At 40.7% G+C, this 16,961-nt stretch overlaps 1 protein-coding gene across 13 annotated transcripts in view; it reads right to left on the bottom strand.

Annotated features, from left to right (window-relative positions):
• LMO7 (LIM domain 7) overlaps nucleotides 1-16,961 on the bottom strand; it is a 128,857-nt gene that overhangs the window by 67,753 nt on the left and 44,143 nt on the right. For all 13 annotated transcript variants that reach the window (XM_039385157.1, XM_039385150.1, XM_039385149.1 and 10 more), the window contains exon 4: nucleotides 3,712-3,818. In XM_039385157.1, coding sequence (XP_039241091.1) covers nucleotides 3,712-3,818 — 107 coding nt within the window. The remainder of the gene's footprint in view (nucleotides 1-3,711; nucleotides 3,819-16,961) is intronic.

Here is a 16,961-nt window from a genome sequence, read left to right as displayed (position 1 = left end):
ATAAGTCCATCTGGATGATTTTTCTTGAAACACATGACATATCACTGTAGTATACCATTGAGCAATGACTTCTGCAGATTTACAGAAAGACTGGACTATAAATCTCAGACATTAATCCCCACTCCCATTTTCACTGGCAGAAAAAATCCTTCCATGCCAGTATACTTTTTCCACATCACCCAACGACTAATCTTGCTGAGCTGGCAAAGCATAAAGTTTGCAAGGCTTGGAGCAGCAACCAGTAATTTCAGACAGCCCTCTTCACACAAACTTCTAAACAATAAAATTTTAAGGAGCTTTTCCTTTGCAAAAAAGATAATCACATAATCACTTGGAACTGAGAGTCTGGGTATATAAGAGGATTCTTGCTTCTCCTATCCCAGATTACTTCTAGTAATTATAGAGGAGGGGTTTTCATCATAGCTATGCATCATCTCAGTTGCAATAGAAAACAAAATGCAACTGAAAGTTATAGCCTCCTTACCAGATAGACAGATTATTTTCTTAGAACAGATTCTGTTCACGAGGAACAGTGGGTCTTTACCCTAACTAAGATGTCACAAGAACACTTCATCACATACAAATAAAGAGTTTGGTATCTCTGAGTGGCTTTGTGATGTTGTTGATTAGATGGGAGCGCTATCAGCAAAGCACATTCAGAGATAAAGGACAAAATAACTTTTCCTGCTGGAAAGGGAACATGTCCAGGTGGGACAGGATGGCAGTCTGAGATGCCAACAGCCTGAGGGCGTATGACTTCCCACAAGGTAAAATGAGGAGATACCACACTTAACTGCCAGGCAGCAGAGACAGGAGAAGCAGATGGAACACCTTCACAGAGCTCATCCCCCTCAAAAGGTAGGTGTTCCTCCTGGGGACCTTCCCACCACCAGAGGTGCCAGATCAACTAAAAAAGTCTAGGGAAGGCAAAGTGCAACATGGACAGAGATGCAACCTCCCAGACAGTGTGAGAGACTGGTTTTCCTCTGACATAAGATGACAACTCTCATGTCATCCTTAGAAACAGAAGTGGACCCACCCTTTTAATGGCACCCTCCTCTTATCTATTTTCCACATCTAAAGCAAATCAGGCACCTTGTCATGCCTGACAGTACATACATGTATCCTACCAGTGCTCTGCTCTCTGCCATATCATTCTGTGAAGCTGACTTTTTTAAGCAGCAGTTTATTTAATCTATTTTGGGTAGATAAAAAGCATATGCTAATGGTGGTAGTCCTGCTGAGGTGTCAAAATACACACTGCTTCAAGCACACATTAATGTTATCCCATACAACATATTGCAGCTGGTTTAAGATGTGGGCAGTCAGCCTCAGGTAATGGCAGCAAAATGAATTTGCTTAGGAATGTCAAAAAGCCAGAAGTTACATGCAATCTTTTATAAAAGCAGATAAAGAGTTTTCCTTCTTTGTGAGAAGAAATTATTTATTTCTAATTGTGAAACTAGAGTTAACAGAGGAAAACACAAAAGCAAGACATGAAATAGTACCCCTTTTCTGAGCCCTAGCATCCTTCAAGTTTTGAAGACATTTGTAATTCAGCTTGAATATATGAAATTATTTATTTCTATTAAATAATAAAAGGACACATCAGATAAAATTCCTGATCAGAGAGCATTTCTCTCTTGATACACATATAACTCTCTCTGAAAATCCTCTGAAGACTAACTTGTCCTCTGGGTAACCAAATTATTTCTATAATTAACTTTCCACTGGACAAAGTTATCCTCATGTAACTTATTTCCTTCACTTCTTGGAATAAAATTTCCCTCCTGTCCCTCTTCAACCTCCTAAACATATCAAAAAGTGCTAGTACAGTTAGAGTACCATTTTACAGCTTGCTCAGATACAGAAGGTTTAAATTACTCTGTAAGCACTTTATACACACTGTGGGACTGTCATATGATACATAATGTGTGGAGAATCAAACTTACACTGAAACAAATTAAAAGAGCATGGTTATATGGCTGGCAGCTCTTTCAACGCTAACCCAGACCCCCCGCATTGCTGTCCATAAGAAGTACTCAATAGTTAAATCTGCTTTTTTGAAAAGCACTAATTAGACCATTGCTGAATAGATATGATGTAAAACCCCTTTAGCCTCATGACAACTTCAAATTCCAGCCTTACTCTCTGCTCACAGAGCTGGGAAGGGAACTGGCGGTGCTGAAAGGACCCAAAAAAACCTCAGTTACAGATACACTGGATGAATTTCATGGCTGACCTCACTTGGGTGCCGTGGTTTAACGTAGGGACAAGTTGGACAACAAAACTTGCACAACAGTTTGCTAGCTCGACCTCCCCAAAGTTTCAGTTTGTCGCTATTGACACTGTTGGAAGACCAACTCCTGACCGCCTCCAACTCTTCCCAGCTCTACCCTCAGAGCAAACCTCCACCAAAATAACTTTAGCAAGGGCTTTGTGGATAATTTAAGCATGGCGGAGGTTACCAACCCTCCGGCTTTTGGCATGACGTGGGGAACGAGCAGAGAGAATACCAACATCCTGGAAAGATGCCAAGTCCCTAAACACCAGATTAGTGAGAAATTACATTTCGGGTATGAGTCAAAGATTGGAAAACACATTGCCATATCAAGTATCAGACCTCAAAACAGTATGAATTTTCATTCTGAAACCAGGGAGAGAGCATGTCAACATTCTACCACCCGATCCACCTACAAGAGATTTCTTTCTAATTAAAGCAGTTACATGTCATTTCACAGTATTTTTTTACCTTGTATTTACAGAAGGATTACTGTCTGTTCCTCTTTAATAAAATTGGTAATTTAAGTCAGGAATCAATACTTAACATTTAACCTGACAGGTTTCCAGCAAAACTCACTAAAGCTTTCATTTTTATTTTTTTTTTTGAGACAATAAATTCAGCCTTTATACCAACATAATAAAAACAGTTCATACTGTAACAAAGCAAGATGTCCCAGGATGATTTTTGCCACGACACATTTATCTTAAAACACCTGTCTATATAGTAAAGTTCCACCTTAATCTCTCAGAAACTGGTAATAAAATTCTTATTAGGAGGCACAGCAGTCCTGAAATATGAGAATCCACTAATTATATTTCAGAACCAAACCACTGATATTTCACAGAAAAACTCTTCTCCGTAAACATGACAGTTAGCCTGTGTGCAATTCAGTACTTAGTTTCTACGCACACACGCACATCCCCCTTGACACAGGACATGGCATATGGTGACAAACATCTGATTAATATGTGGAGTGGAAAGACCAGCGATCCTTTAGGAACACCGTACCTAACCCCAAATCCATATGGATAAGTATCAGAAGCACCACCTCAGCCTGTCAGACTTTACATCAGTAATCACAAAACATAAAGAGAAGTGATGTTTTCCATATCATTTAACAGTTAATTTTGCTCCCAGTCTAAAATAACCTGAATAGTTCCCATCTCATATTAAATGTTGTAAATATTCATTAATAACTAGTTTGCTTCTAAGGTAAGTATTATAATAATACTTCATTTTTTAAATAACACTTTTGCAAGTCTTATCTACTAGTGTTAACAAGGCTTAAACCCTCACCACAGTATTCAGAACTGCTCATACCAGATTAAAAGAAGAATTTTCCATAGGCAAATTAAAAAAAAAAAAAAAAGACCATGAAAAACCTTAGAGGGAGAAGGGAAAGAAGAAAATAAAACCACAAAACTCACTTGACTGTAACTCGATTGGACAAATCCTGAAGATCTCCTGGGTGAAAAAGCTGAGCTTCTTTCAGTCCAATATTTTCGCACGCCTTCAGAAAAACATTTATATTATCCTGAAAAGAGAAGTAGAAAGCAGTTGCTTAGTTAAAAGCACTAAGCAGGTTTTGCAAGATGATTAGTGCGAGCCTTTAAATGTCAAAGTCCAGCTCACGTAAATAATACTGAAAAAGCAATCTTCTGGATCATAAACGCTGGTCGTTTCACAGACACACAGGCAGGCTGGGCTGCGATCTCGGGGACTGAGGGGTATGTTAAAGATTACCTGGCATAAGGCAGTGGTGAGCCAGTAGGCAGCAATCTCCACTTTGATGTCAGCTCTGCTCAGCAAACAAACGCCCTCTTCCTAGCTTTGCACGACAAGCCTCACCTCTTGCCTTTAAAAATAACTCCAGCTACTGACATTCACCACCCAGAAACTCTTGGCAGGGAAGGGAGAAGAGGAGGGACATGCCGTTTCTATGCTCACAGACTGATGAGGGAACACTGCACCTGGAGTCTGGGTTTGGTTGCTGAGCAAAGCTCCAGAGAGACAGAAACCAAACTGTATTCAGGACTGCTGCTGCTTTACTTGAGGGGTTTTTTCTCTCCTTGGAGTTCCTCCCCTTCCCGCCCTGTCCCCCCGCCCCCCCCACTCTCCCCGGCCCCAGCCTCACACCAGTCTATAACAAAATATAGGTGCAGCACCCACTCCCTGCACCTGCTCCAGGATCAACTGACTCACAAGGGAAATGTTAAGAAAGAATTATTCCAACGATATATATAGATATTATACAACTTGTGTTCCCTTTCCACTTCATAAACAATAGGCAATAAGCAAGAAATTCCTTCTCGTTAAGGCGGAATGCTATCAACAACAAAAGAATGTGCCCTCTTGCGCACTTGCTCCCTTCAGCTGGAAGCCAAAGGAAAAGGTACACAAAGTTATTTAATTCATAAGCTGTGCACAGCCCTGCCATTAAGGGTTTGTAAGTCATGGTAGTGGTATCAGAGTCTCACAGTGCGGAAAAGCTCTGCTTTAACAATTTAATACACTTTAAACTTCTTTTTTTTTTTTTTTGACACAATCACAAGATGTAACAATTATTCCTTCATTAGGTATTTATTTAAAAAAAAAAATCTACAAAGAAAACAAGAGCTGCTTCTAATAGAGACTTCAGAAAGTAAACCAAACCTAAGAATCCCCACAACCTTCTGTTTTGAAGGTCCCTGGGATTCTAGTATTCCTTATCAGTCTGTAAACATGGCTTCATTCAAGGAAAATATTTGAACAAGCTATTCCCCATGCAGGTTGCGGGCTCTGTGTTACCACATCTGAAAGATCCCAAGTATCTCACAGCATGAAGGTTATGCCCCAAGGCCTGATGCACGATGTGCCATGGTGGGGGCTGCTCTGCTGCAGGGGGATGCAACACTATGACAATGATGGGACACATGATGTGGTGGTAGGTGAGAGGAGGGGGCTGGAAAGGATGGAGGACAGGCAACCTCACCTCTGCCTGTGCACTAGGACCTGCAGTGCCCAGAGGGCTGCCTGCACGTGTGGGCAAGGTAGCATTTCGTGCTGTGGGGTGCAGCCTCAGAAGGGGCATTTACTTTTCCTTTCCATGCAATGCCCCTTTTCTCCTTTTCATGCCACATGGGGAAAGCTGGCGAGATGTGTCAACTTTATTCCCTTAATATTTGAGTGTCATATTAGTACCAAAACCCCAAGGACTTGAAAAGGCATCATTTCGTCTGCATGGAAGAGGCCATAGGCTACAGTTCCAGTACAAGAAGAGAAACTACTTATTAAACAACAGCTATTAGGTCAGTGTTAAGGGATCTAGGGAGTCCAAGAAACTGGCAGGTAAGGCACAAGAAGAAAGCAGCACAGCAGAAGGAATGAACAGCTGCAAGGCAATGAACTGAAGTGACACCAACACCAGTGAAGGCAACATGGTCTGATTGGTCTGACCTGTAGCCAAAACTCAGAGCAAACTCCCAAACCAATGGGTTATGTCAACTAGTTAAGTGCAGAAAATGAGCATATTGTGCAGGTAAACAAGGAAGAAGAGTCAGATTTAGAGAAATAGATGCTGCCTACACCCTGAGAGCAATGAAAACAAAGCAGAGGAGATGCTCATCAGTGGATGCTTGTTGGCACACGAGAGAATTAATTTTGAAGGTGTCTCAGCAACTAAACCTATCAACATCAACCTCCTGATAAATCACACTTACAGCCTGAGAACATCATCGCTGAGAGCAGTCAAGACCTTCAGAAATGGGGCCAGAGGCAGGGGGAGATAACATGGGAGGCAGAACACAGCTAGTCACGGCACTCACATGCAAGATAAAACATGGTTCAGAATCTCCCTTCCACCAGCTCCCAAGCCAGAAATTTGATCGCACCTGCCATCTTGTAAGTTAGTGCCCCAACACCAGCTCTGCTCTAGTCAGAGCCTGGAAATGACCCTCAGAGCATAAAGAGATGACACACAAGTGGCTGTTGCTCAGGTTTGGATATTGACACAAAAAGGTATTGTTTAAACAGATCAGCACTTCTAAATACCATCCTTGCCAAGTTATTCTTGACTGTCCCTCATCATTGTAGTAAATCAGCAAAGCTACAGGTCTCAAAATAGCTAGCAGCCATTTTAAACTCTACCAGAATAATGAATGTGAAGATGAATCTTAAATAGCACCACAGAAATAAGTAGAAAGAAATGACAAGTTATCAACCTTACAATTAGATATATCATTAGAAATGCAAACAGGAACATTTTTCAGTGATTAATGCACTCAAATATAGAAGCCATTACACTATGCCTTTTACCAATGCAACTGTACTTTAATGACATTAATGGTCACTACTGTTTCAGCTTTAAAGGGTATACTGCAATCTGAACCTCACCACACTTAACAAAAATGGTTCTTTTTTAAACATTCAGAACTCAAAAGCCTGGAGAAGCACAATACACCAGAGCTATCTTCAGGTGTTGAAAGTCATTGAAGTGATGTGCTTGAGGAAGAAAGATTCATACTTGTGTCCAGCACTCTCCTCTGCCACCAAGGTATTCCCAGTCTCTATAAGTGAAGGCAGACCATTTAAATTTAAGACAGATTCAAATTAGCAGAGTTGCAAAGAAAAAGGATTATGATGATGAGGGAAGACAAGGGACTTAATACAATGAAAAACTGGAGAATTTGATTCCATTATACCAATACAATGGAGCACAAGAGGCAACAGTGGTGTCACCTATCAGCACAAGAAAAGCAAAACCAGAAGGGGAGAGAAGAGCTACCCAGTCCAAAAGCAATGATTCATCATCAAGCAGATCAAGTATATTTTTGAAGAAAACATAAGGTTCTGACCATTAATAGAGAAAGCTCCTGAACTAACAGGGATAAAATCATTTAGTTCATTTCTGTTCATGTTATTAACAGAGCTCGATCTGTGCATTTCCGTGAGCATCTGAAGTTGGAATAAGCGTCGTAGAATTACAGGTTTTACATCACAACAAAAATAAAGCCTGAAGTCTAAACCACAAAATTCAAGTGTAATTCATTTCTGGTATGCTATTACTACTTCTAAGTGTTTTAGTGAGAGGGGGTGGGGGAGGTTGGAATGAGACTGTGGGAAGGGCTGTTTTTTCCCCCAAACGGTGTGCATGATGAAACAGCAGAGCATTTCAGATGTTCCCAGCACAACTTGAGTTTCCCACATGCTCTACAGACTTATAGTAAATGCACCACATAGAACACTGACTAGGTAGAACTATTACCGCTCAGTATCTCATTTTTGCCTCAAACTTCAAAGTGAACCGCACCCAAAAGCTCTGCAAAGTCGTAATACGGGAGACGGAGCTGCCAGTGGGAAGCAGGTCATCCACGAGCAGGCATTTAAATACTGCTATTTGGGGAGATGACAAACAATACTGCACACTTTCAGCTGTGCGCCTGCCTTTCTGGTCCCCATGGGGCATCACCAGGCACAAAACCTCCTCTCTGCCCATTTCTAAAGCATCTCCCTCTAACCAATGCTGAGAAGGAGCCAAGATGTCACGTCAATATTGAAAATGAGACTGTGGTCCACATCCTCCTTCCAGCGTCCTAGTAGAGCAGGAGCCTTTCTCACTTGTGCAACCTCATGGACATGAGGAGAGGAAAGAGCAAAGGCTTTCCTGTCCATCCTTGCTGGTCCGCAGTGCTGCTTCTGCTCCTAGGCAGGGGGCTAGGGGGCTGCACCAGAGCTCTGAGCCTCCAGCAGGTGAATGGGATGGGAAGAGCAGAGCTGGCATTGAAGGGTCTTCATTCCTATCACTATCCTCCAGACTTCAAAGAAAGAAGCCAGTCACTGTATGGAAATACACAAGAATACAGACACCTTCCTTTAAAAAAATAACAATTTTTAAAGAGTAAAAATCAAGGCAGGGGTATTTTTTCTGTGTTGTGCCTGTAATCAGCTCCTAATGTATGTCACTGTGGCAAGAACTTGAAAAAAAAGACAGAGCACTGGTGAGGTGCTGGTGGTGGGGAAGTACATGGGTTCCTCAACACCTAGAAAAACAGAGGAAAAAGAGCACTTCTAAAATGCAGAAAAAAAGAATTAACATGAGAACAGGAAAGTGAGAGAAAAGAAAAAAACAAACATGCAAAAAGGATCAAAAACGAGTTGACCTTAAGTAAGGGGGAAAAAAAATCAAAACCACCAACCTGAGAAGGGACATACAGTGTGTAAAACAGAAAAAGAATTTTAAAAATGTCCAATGTGAAAGAGCATGAAATAAAAGGTAATTAAAAGAGATTTCCACATAAATACCATCTTATTTTGACTACTTACATGCAGTACAACATCACACTAAATTCAGCTTGTGTATTTGAGCTGCAATTTTATTAAAAATAAATCCTTCATTTGCATGATTATCTGTGTGAGACAGGAATATTAATTTAAACAAGTGTGTAAATACATTTGCTTTCTTTAGGGTGCAGTCATGCTGTGTGGTAAGCCTGTCTTCTCCCTAGTTAACTGTTTCTCTGAAGCCCTACATATGCACCAAAACGCAGCATCTCGTAGGCATACAAGTTATGGCACATCTTTCAAGTCGCTTGGCAACTAGGTGAAAAACAGTTTGATTAATATGGTGTTTTTCTGTTTTTCCTGGTTGCATTGGTCAACAGATGAAGACAGTCCTCCAGGTTGTCTCCTATTCTGATGCAAATACTCACTATTTCAGTCAAAGCCCTTATTTCTACTACACCGCTATTCAAGTTCTAGGATGGTGTGTTTTTTTCCTTGGGAGGGAGGGTAAGGTTGGTGGGTTTTGCAGGGGGGAGGGAGGGGGCCTGGATTTTAAGGTTTGTGTTTTTTTCCCACAGTAAGAAGGGGATGGCACCCTATGCTTGCAGGACTATGAAGCACATTTGCATGAAAGTATTACAGCATCATCTAGACCATGACTTGGTGCAAAAAGTTGTTTTCAATTTCCAGGCTTCGTTAAAAAAACAAAAAACAAAAAACAAAAAACAAAAAACAAAAAAAAAAAAAAAAAAAAAAAAAAAAAAAAAACAACAAAAAAAAAACCCCCGCCAAGTATATCTAGTGCCTAGCAACAAATGCTTTTGACATTTTGAAAGAGAAACTGATGCATTTTTTGGCCACAGAATTCTGAAAATCAATTTAACAAACATTTTTCTTAGTATTGCATTTATGAAGACTTTTGGAGTCATCTTGAAAGCTTACAGTGTGTCCCTCAGCTCTGCATTCATGACAAACCCTCTTTATTGGCATCCTCATTCCCTTAAGTAAGGGCTATTTCCATTCTAAAAAATTGCTATTTTTTCAAAGTAGAAAATATTTTTCATAGACACAGCATCATAGTGACCACTCAAGTTGGCTCAAGTCAGTTTAATACAGAATTTAGAGCTACATTTTGCAGCAGCATCACTGCACAGCTACGCATTGTTTGTATTCACAGGTGGGGTAAAAGGAAAGAAACCTACAGCAGGAGCTAGTTGAACAAGTTAGGTAACTTGCTCTTCCTTGGAGGTACGTTTCGGTCATTAGCTCTGGCTGCACTTGCAGGTGGTGGCAGAAGGGGTGAGAGGATAGGAGGGAATAGGCCTGAATATCAACCATGTGGTATGACCACAGGCCTGGGAGCCAGGAACTCCCCATTACCTCCTTGGCCTTGCATGTCAAGATGCTTGGTGCCCATCACCCACTCATCCCATCTGCAGATTGTGATTCCAGTTCATACAGCTCTCTGTACTTCTCTAAAGGGTAGCAGGTTCAAAAAACCTTCAACTGAAAGCAGAAGTGGATAGAATACCTAAACTGCTTTTTTCCTCCCTTTTTGGGCCCCAAACTAAAAATAGTAATTAAAACTATCATCCTGCAGACATAATTTGACTTGAAGTGACCTCAGGGCTTCTGTTCAGTAAATTATCCCACCTATAACAGAGTGCACAGAGCACTGTGTTGGCCAAAGATCAGAAACCGTGCTAATTGCTTTGCCACTCCCCTCTGCGCGCCCTTCCTTGTTTTTCCACAATGGGTAAAATAATAAATTACTGGGATCTTTGACACAGGGATTCCCTGCCCTAGCTCTATACATGATTACAGATACTAAATCTTCAGTGATTCACTTCCAGCTTTCCTGTCAAAAAACAGGTGCTCCTGCTGCGAGAATGAAGGAATGAAACTTTTGCACAAACTTTCCCGTTACCCTGGTGCTGTAAGAATCAATAACTGTAGATCAGCTAGGAAGAGGCACATTCCCCCTCACCACTGCAACTTGAGAGTCTCAGGGCTCAATCATTACGGAAACCACATTTTGAAGCAGCCTTAGGTAAAGAATCATTTTGGTTTTGGACAAAAAGGTCCATCTGTCCCCCAAACCCCAATTCCATCTGCAATGACTGCAGCTGCATGGACCTCTATAAGACGTAGGTTTATATTGAAGGATCTTCCCTAGAATTTTTTACTCAGCTCCTGGCACTGTCCACCACCATGTGTAATTGCCAGCAGAAGACACCTCAGCCCAGCCCACCTCATTACCTGCAACCTCTTGCAGCACTGAGCTCCACAGTTTCTTTGCAACAGGAATAACTGGATTAAGGAAAACATACAACGTAAATTAATGTGGGTTGTTGGTTTTTCTTTTTAAACAGGACTTTTGAATTGACAGCTTTTGAGGTGCTTTACACAAGAAAGGGTCAACTGTCCTCAATGACTCAAAAACCCTCCCAGGCCCATATCTCTAACCACGCTACAGCATAACGTTCACTATGACGTTACAGCCATATATTAAGGCAACAATGTGTAACAAGTGAGCTTTTATTGATAAGAGAGTGATCAGGTTGTAAACCACAGGTGTGTTTCTGGGATGTCACTACTGCCAAATAAGTTCAGTTGCAATGGAGAAGGACAAAAGTGCAGAACATTGGCAGACATGTCTAGTTAATAGAGTTTACCCACTTGCAGGCATTCTTACTGTAAAGAAAGCACAGCTTTGGAAAGCCAGTATGGAAGAAGCATCCTGGGTTACTTCCTTGTTTAGACAAGCCTTAGCTTTCCCACCAGCTAGTTACATTCCAGTCAAAGTCAAGGAAAAAAACAGAAAAAAATCAAGTGATGTGCCTTACGCCCCGAACAGTTTATACAAAACAGACTTTGCAAGCGGAGAGTGTTAAATACTCCAGCGCCAAGTCACCCTACTACACAGAACTGGAATGACAGTAATCCACTTAAAGGTGAAACTCCCTTGAAGCCTAATGAGTAATAAAAGTAAAGACTTCTTGTTCTTGAAACACAAAGTTTTGGCAGAGCTTGCTTTCTTCCTCCACCCCCTTTTTTTAATTTTTATACATACGTTTTTTGTTTTGCTCACAGAGGTTAACAATTCGATACAGATGAAATTCAGTCCCTCTATACACAGGGCTTGAAACAGAGCCTCAGATCCTCAGTTCTAGTAGCCCCTGATTTCTAGCCTATCATTTAGTATTTCAGTCTTCCCAGGAGAAAATTTGGAAGTTTCTTCTAACTTTGCTTCCTTCAAGAGCCAGACATCTTTTTTCTTAAAGGGAGTAGCATCCTAGTACTGTATTTAATCCTTGTTGCCCTACATGGGGTTATCCTATGCTGTGGAGAAGCTTTCCCAGCATCCCCGATCAATAAGTGGGTTTGGAGATGACCTGCCTTGCAGCCCACCTGAACTCCTGCATCAGTGCCAGGTTTTCTCATGTCCCTCTCCATCCTCATGACCTGCAGAAAGCAAGCTTTTCTGCCCTGCAGAAAGCAGCAGCTCAGCACCCTGCATTTGGCAGCATTTGGTGTTGGCATCGTACTTAATAGTTCTTTCACATACATCACTGGAGGAGGGTGATTCAGCAGGCACATGGGCGTGGAGGTGTTCAGACAGGCGTTAAAAAATGTGGTATGAGGATTTTGCACCAAACAGAGGGGTAAATAGCATAGCTGTACAGCTCCACCACTGATAACACAGAAAAAGTTATCACTGCTGCAATTAACATATACTTTCTTTGAAAACTGCCATGAATTTTAAGCACTGCACATTGATAAATATCTGACAAGCGGGGGGTGGGAACGTACTCTAGTGTCCAGCTTACAAAGACTTAACACAAATAAACACTGACTGCCACAGAAATCTCAAATCTGTACTTCTGTGGCAAAGGCAGGAGAAATCATATTATGAATGTCAGACGTATGAGTTAAGGTGTGTACTTTTTCTACGTGGTTGACTTCTTTTTTCCAGTTCGGAAGGAATGCTTCTTTACAAACACAGAAACAGTCATCAGTTACTTAAGAAAATAAAAATAGCACACAAATGACAGAGTATACCAGAGACTACAGCTGATTGAGTTGATAAATGGAAATTATTTGCAGTTTATTTGGCAACCATAGTTATGTATTTTGTTAAGTGCTGGCAAGCTGAGTCAAAAAGGGTCATACTTTTTCACACCTTTGCTTTAGAGCAGGAGGAAGGATGAAAATTTTCCATACTAGAAAGTTGTTGCTGCTAATCCTTATTTTACAGTTAGTTGACAATATTTTTTAAATTAATTAATTAATTAGGATTTTGACATATCATCTCAGTAAAACACTGAAAGCAGCAGTTTGGAAGACTTCATCTCATTTAAAGCATCCCAAAATACTGCTTTTGATTCACAGAGATCAACCAGCACTTACTGTCCCCTGACAAGAGGCCAGTGTGTGTAGCTGAACCACCATTTCTTGGTGTCTGCACCCATACAATTTCTCCCTACTGACGTCTTCTAGATACATTTCACTTCATCATCACTCACCTAAAATCTGTCAAGTTAACCCAGAGTCTGGGTTTCATTCTCCCTAATCGATGTCTTGAGCAGCTACTAAAAATGTCACAAAGAGTTTACATCAACCTTCTCTTTCCCCACACCCTACATTTCAAAGTGTTTAGGCAGCAACAGAAAACAATTAAAGGAAATTCAGAACCAAGGCTGATATGTACCATATGTTTTCAAGCAGAAGGACACAAAACATCAGCAAACCACTGCCGAGATTACATACTCCCACTATCAGGCATTGAAACATACAGAACAATGTCATCTCCAACTATTAATAACCATACTTCCTTTCTAACACACAACTCTTTTTTTCTTAATTGTCTAACAGAAGTATTTCTATACAAGCCATATTCCTCTTTCCCATGAGACAGCAAAAAGAGTACCAGAAGTGATTTATAGTTTGACATACATTCCTATCATTACTCATGACATTTGCTAATTTTTCTTTTTTTTTTTTTTTTTTTGTTCACACTGTAATCTATGAAAGAACTGGACTGAGAGTCAAAATTTCACCCCATCCTACTCTGACTTGATGATTAACCTCAGGAAAGCCACTAAAACTCCCACTAACCACACTCTACTGTCTTTAGGTATAGAACTGAAACAATGGTAAAGAGCTCTTTGTGAAGTACTCCAAGATCTGACACATTAAAAACTTCTAATATAAGATGCAAGACTTTTCTTAATTTCTTAAGCAAAACAATCAGGTTTCTAAAATGCTTCATACCACAGTTAAAGTGTCCATCATGTTCCCAAACTTGTAGAAATATCTGCTTAGGAGTTTGAAGTAAAATTCAGAAGTTTCAGTTCCCAGTGGAAACACAGATACTAATTTCCAATTGAATTTTTTGTAGCACTGATAAAATCTTACTAAAATTCATTGAGTGAGAAACTTAATACTTTGATGGCTACATTTGAAATACCATGCTGTGTCAATTCCCAGGTGAAAAAATATTTTCTCAGACTAATAGCATAGGATCATAGAATAGTTTGGGTTGGAAGGGACCTTAAACACAATCTAGTCCAACCTTCCTGCAGTGAATAGGGACATCTTCAACTAGATCAGGTTGCTCAGAGGTCTATCCAACTTCACCTTGAGTGTTCCCCGGGATGAGGCATCCACCATTTGTCTGGGAAACCTGTTCCAATGTCTCAACACCCTCATGGTAATACAGTAATATTCCTTATAGCTAGTCTAAATCTATACTGTTTTTGTTTAAAACCATTACCCCTTGTCCTACCACAACAGGCCCTGCTGAAAAGTTTGTCTATATATTTCTTACAAGCACTCTTTAAATATTGGAACCCAGAGCCTTCTCTTCCCAGGCTAAGTAACCTCAACTCTCTCAGCCTGTCTTCAATAGATAGGTGTTCCAGCCTATGATCATTTTCATGGCCCTCCCCTGGACCTGCTCCAACAAGTCAACATTCTTATGGTGCTGAGGACCCCAGAGCTGGATGCAGTACTCCAGGTGGGGTCTCACAAGAGCAGAGGGAGAGAATCACCTGCCTTGTCCTGCTGGTCACACTTCTGATGCAGCCCAGGACACGAATGGTTTTCTAGGCAAGCGCACATTGTCGGATCACATCCAGCCTCTCATTAATCAGTATGTCCAAGACTTCCTTGGCAGGGCTGTTCTCAATCACTTCATTTCCTATCCTGTACTGATACCGTGAAGTTGCACCAATTTAAGTCCAGCATCTTGCACTTGGTCTTATTAAAACTCATGAGGTTCCCATGGGTCCACTTCTCAAGCTTGTCCAGGTCCCTCCGGATGGCATCCTGTCCCTCAGGTGCATCAACTGCAACACTCAGCTTCGTGTCATCTGCAAACTTGCCGAGGTTGCACTTGATCCCTTTGTCTGTGTCATTGATGAAGACATTAAACAGTTCTGGTCCAAATAAGAACCTCTAAGGGACATTACTTGTCACCAATCCCCATCTGGACATGAGCTACCGACCACTACACTCTGTGAAACTATCCAACCAATTCCTTATCCACCAAATAGTCCACTCATGAAATGCATCTCTCTCAATTAAGAGAGAAGGATGTTGTGGGGGACCATGTCAAAGGCTTTAGAGAAGTAAACAGAAGTTTAAACAGATAAATGACATTTGTAGCCCTTCCCTTGTCCACTGATGTGGTCACTCCATCACAGAAGGCCAATAGGTTGGTCAGGCAGGACTTGCCCTTGGTGAAGCTGTGCCAGCTGTCCTGCGTCACCTCTCTGTCCTCCGTGTGTCTTAGCAGAGCTTCCAGGAGGATCTGTTCTATGATATTCCCAGGCACAGAGATGAGACCGACAGATTGAAAGTTCCCAGGGTCCTCCTTTCTACCCTTTTCAAAAATGAGTACAATGTTTCCCTTTTCCTGCAAATCGCTTGCATCCCACAAGAAAAAGAAAAATAACAGTCTTGAGAAGTTTTGTTACCTGTAGCATTAGAAGGATATTGAACAAGAACTACTACTATAAAAAAGGAACATGGCCTCATTTCTGGCATCCAAAGTGCTCCTGAGCCTGCATTAAACATATAGACTGTCTTACAAAGGAGAGCATGTTCGATGCAAGGCAGGAGTTTGGTCAGACCATATCCCCTTTCACTTTCTCCCTCTTCCTCTTAGTTTTAGGCATACTGAAGTTCAGTCATGAGAAACACCAACTGCTCTTGCAAAACAAGAATTTCCCCTCATGTAAGTAAGGATTATGCCAAGTAATACTTGTCTTTTTGAAATCCTCAAAAACTTGCTCAGCATACTCATCCAGAAAACAGGCAATGATGCTTCTGTATTTTTGTTTACACGTTGAAATTACCAACTTTTCAGAAAAATACATATATCATCTTGTGCCTTGCCTTATGAAAGGCAATACCAGACTAATCAGCTTCCAGGTGAAAATGAAATGCAGCTTCACTCTTAGCAGCGGGGCTGCATATGCACTCACACTGTACTTCTGAACGTACAGGCCACTGACAAATCAAAATCCCATGACTCAGGTCAGCCACAGGAGAGGGTAATGGAGACAGGACTCAAGGCAGAGCCCACAGCCACTGCATGAGCTGTTATGTGTTCTGTTACTCTCCAAAAAGGTGACTTAAACTTTCAGAAGAAATAGCAGCGCTCCACATCATTCAGTATTACTCCCTCATCACTGCCAAAAAAAAAAAAATAAAAAGTTGGACAAACAAACAGAGCACATCAAATGCTTATCAGCTCATTAGTTTGATCGTGACCAAAATTTATGAGGCTATTTCTTATGAGCCTTTTTGGACACTGTTAGTTGCTGCACAACCAGAAGGTTTAAGTCCACATTTTTTGGTGTTGGGTAGTGAAGCAAAACAAACAGCAGCAGCTTTTATGTAACTTAGTCCATGTATTTGTGTATTTGCCATTCCTCATTTTTCATGAGGAACAGAAAGGAGGAGAATTTCTCTTATACTCAATTTCTCATACCAGACAAGCTACTATTAATGTTACTAATGTAGCCCATATTAGTCAAATTCACAGAGCAGGAGTTTAAGATTAGAAAACAATTATTTTAAATATATATATAATGCAAGAAGACAGAAAGTGTGGACCAATATAAACGCTATATTAAAGATAAGGAGGTGAACAGCAACAGAAAATAGTGAGGATATTCAGCATAAAGGAATGAACTTTGGAAATAGAGGTGCTTTGAAAAAAAGAGAATTAATTTTAAATCAAATTAAAGCATCTCATATACCATCAGATTTTTTAAATTTAAGTGGAAAACACAATCAATTTCATTCTAAGAACTCCAGAGAAGGAACTTTGTATCTAAGTCCTGAATAAAACATACAACTGAAGTAAGCTATGCAAGTGTGGACTTTATGGGAAAAATTGTTTTGAAAG

This window comes from Pipra filicauda, unplaced genomic scaffold (assembly GCF_003945595.2).
Source record: "Pipra filicauda isolate LSUMZ 115617 unplaced genomic scaffold, ASM394559v2 scaffold39_size4671491_pilon, whole genome shotgun sequence".
NCBI lineage: Eukaryota > Metazoa > Chordata > Aves > Passeriformes > Pipridae > Pipra > Pipra filicauda.
This window is presented reverse-complemented; position numbering and strand designations above follow the sequence as displayed.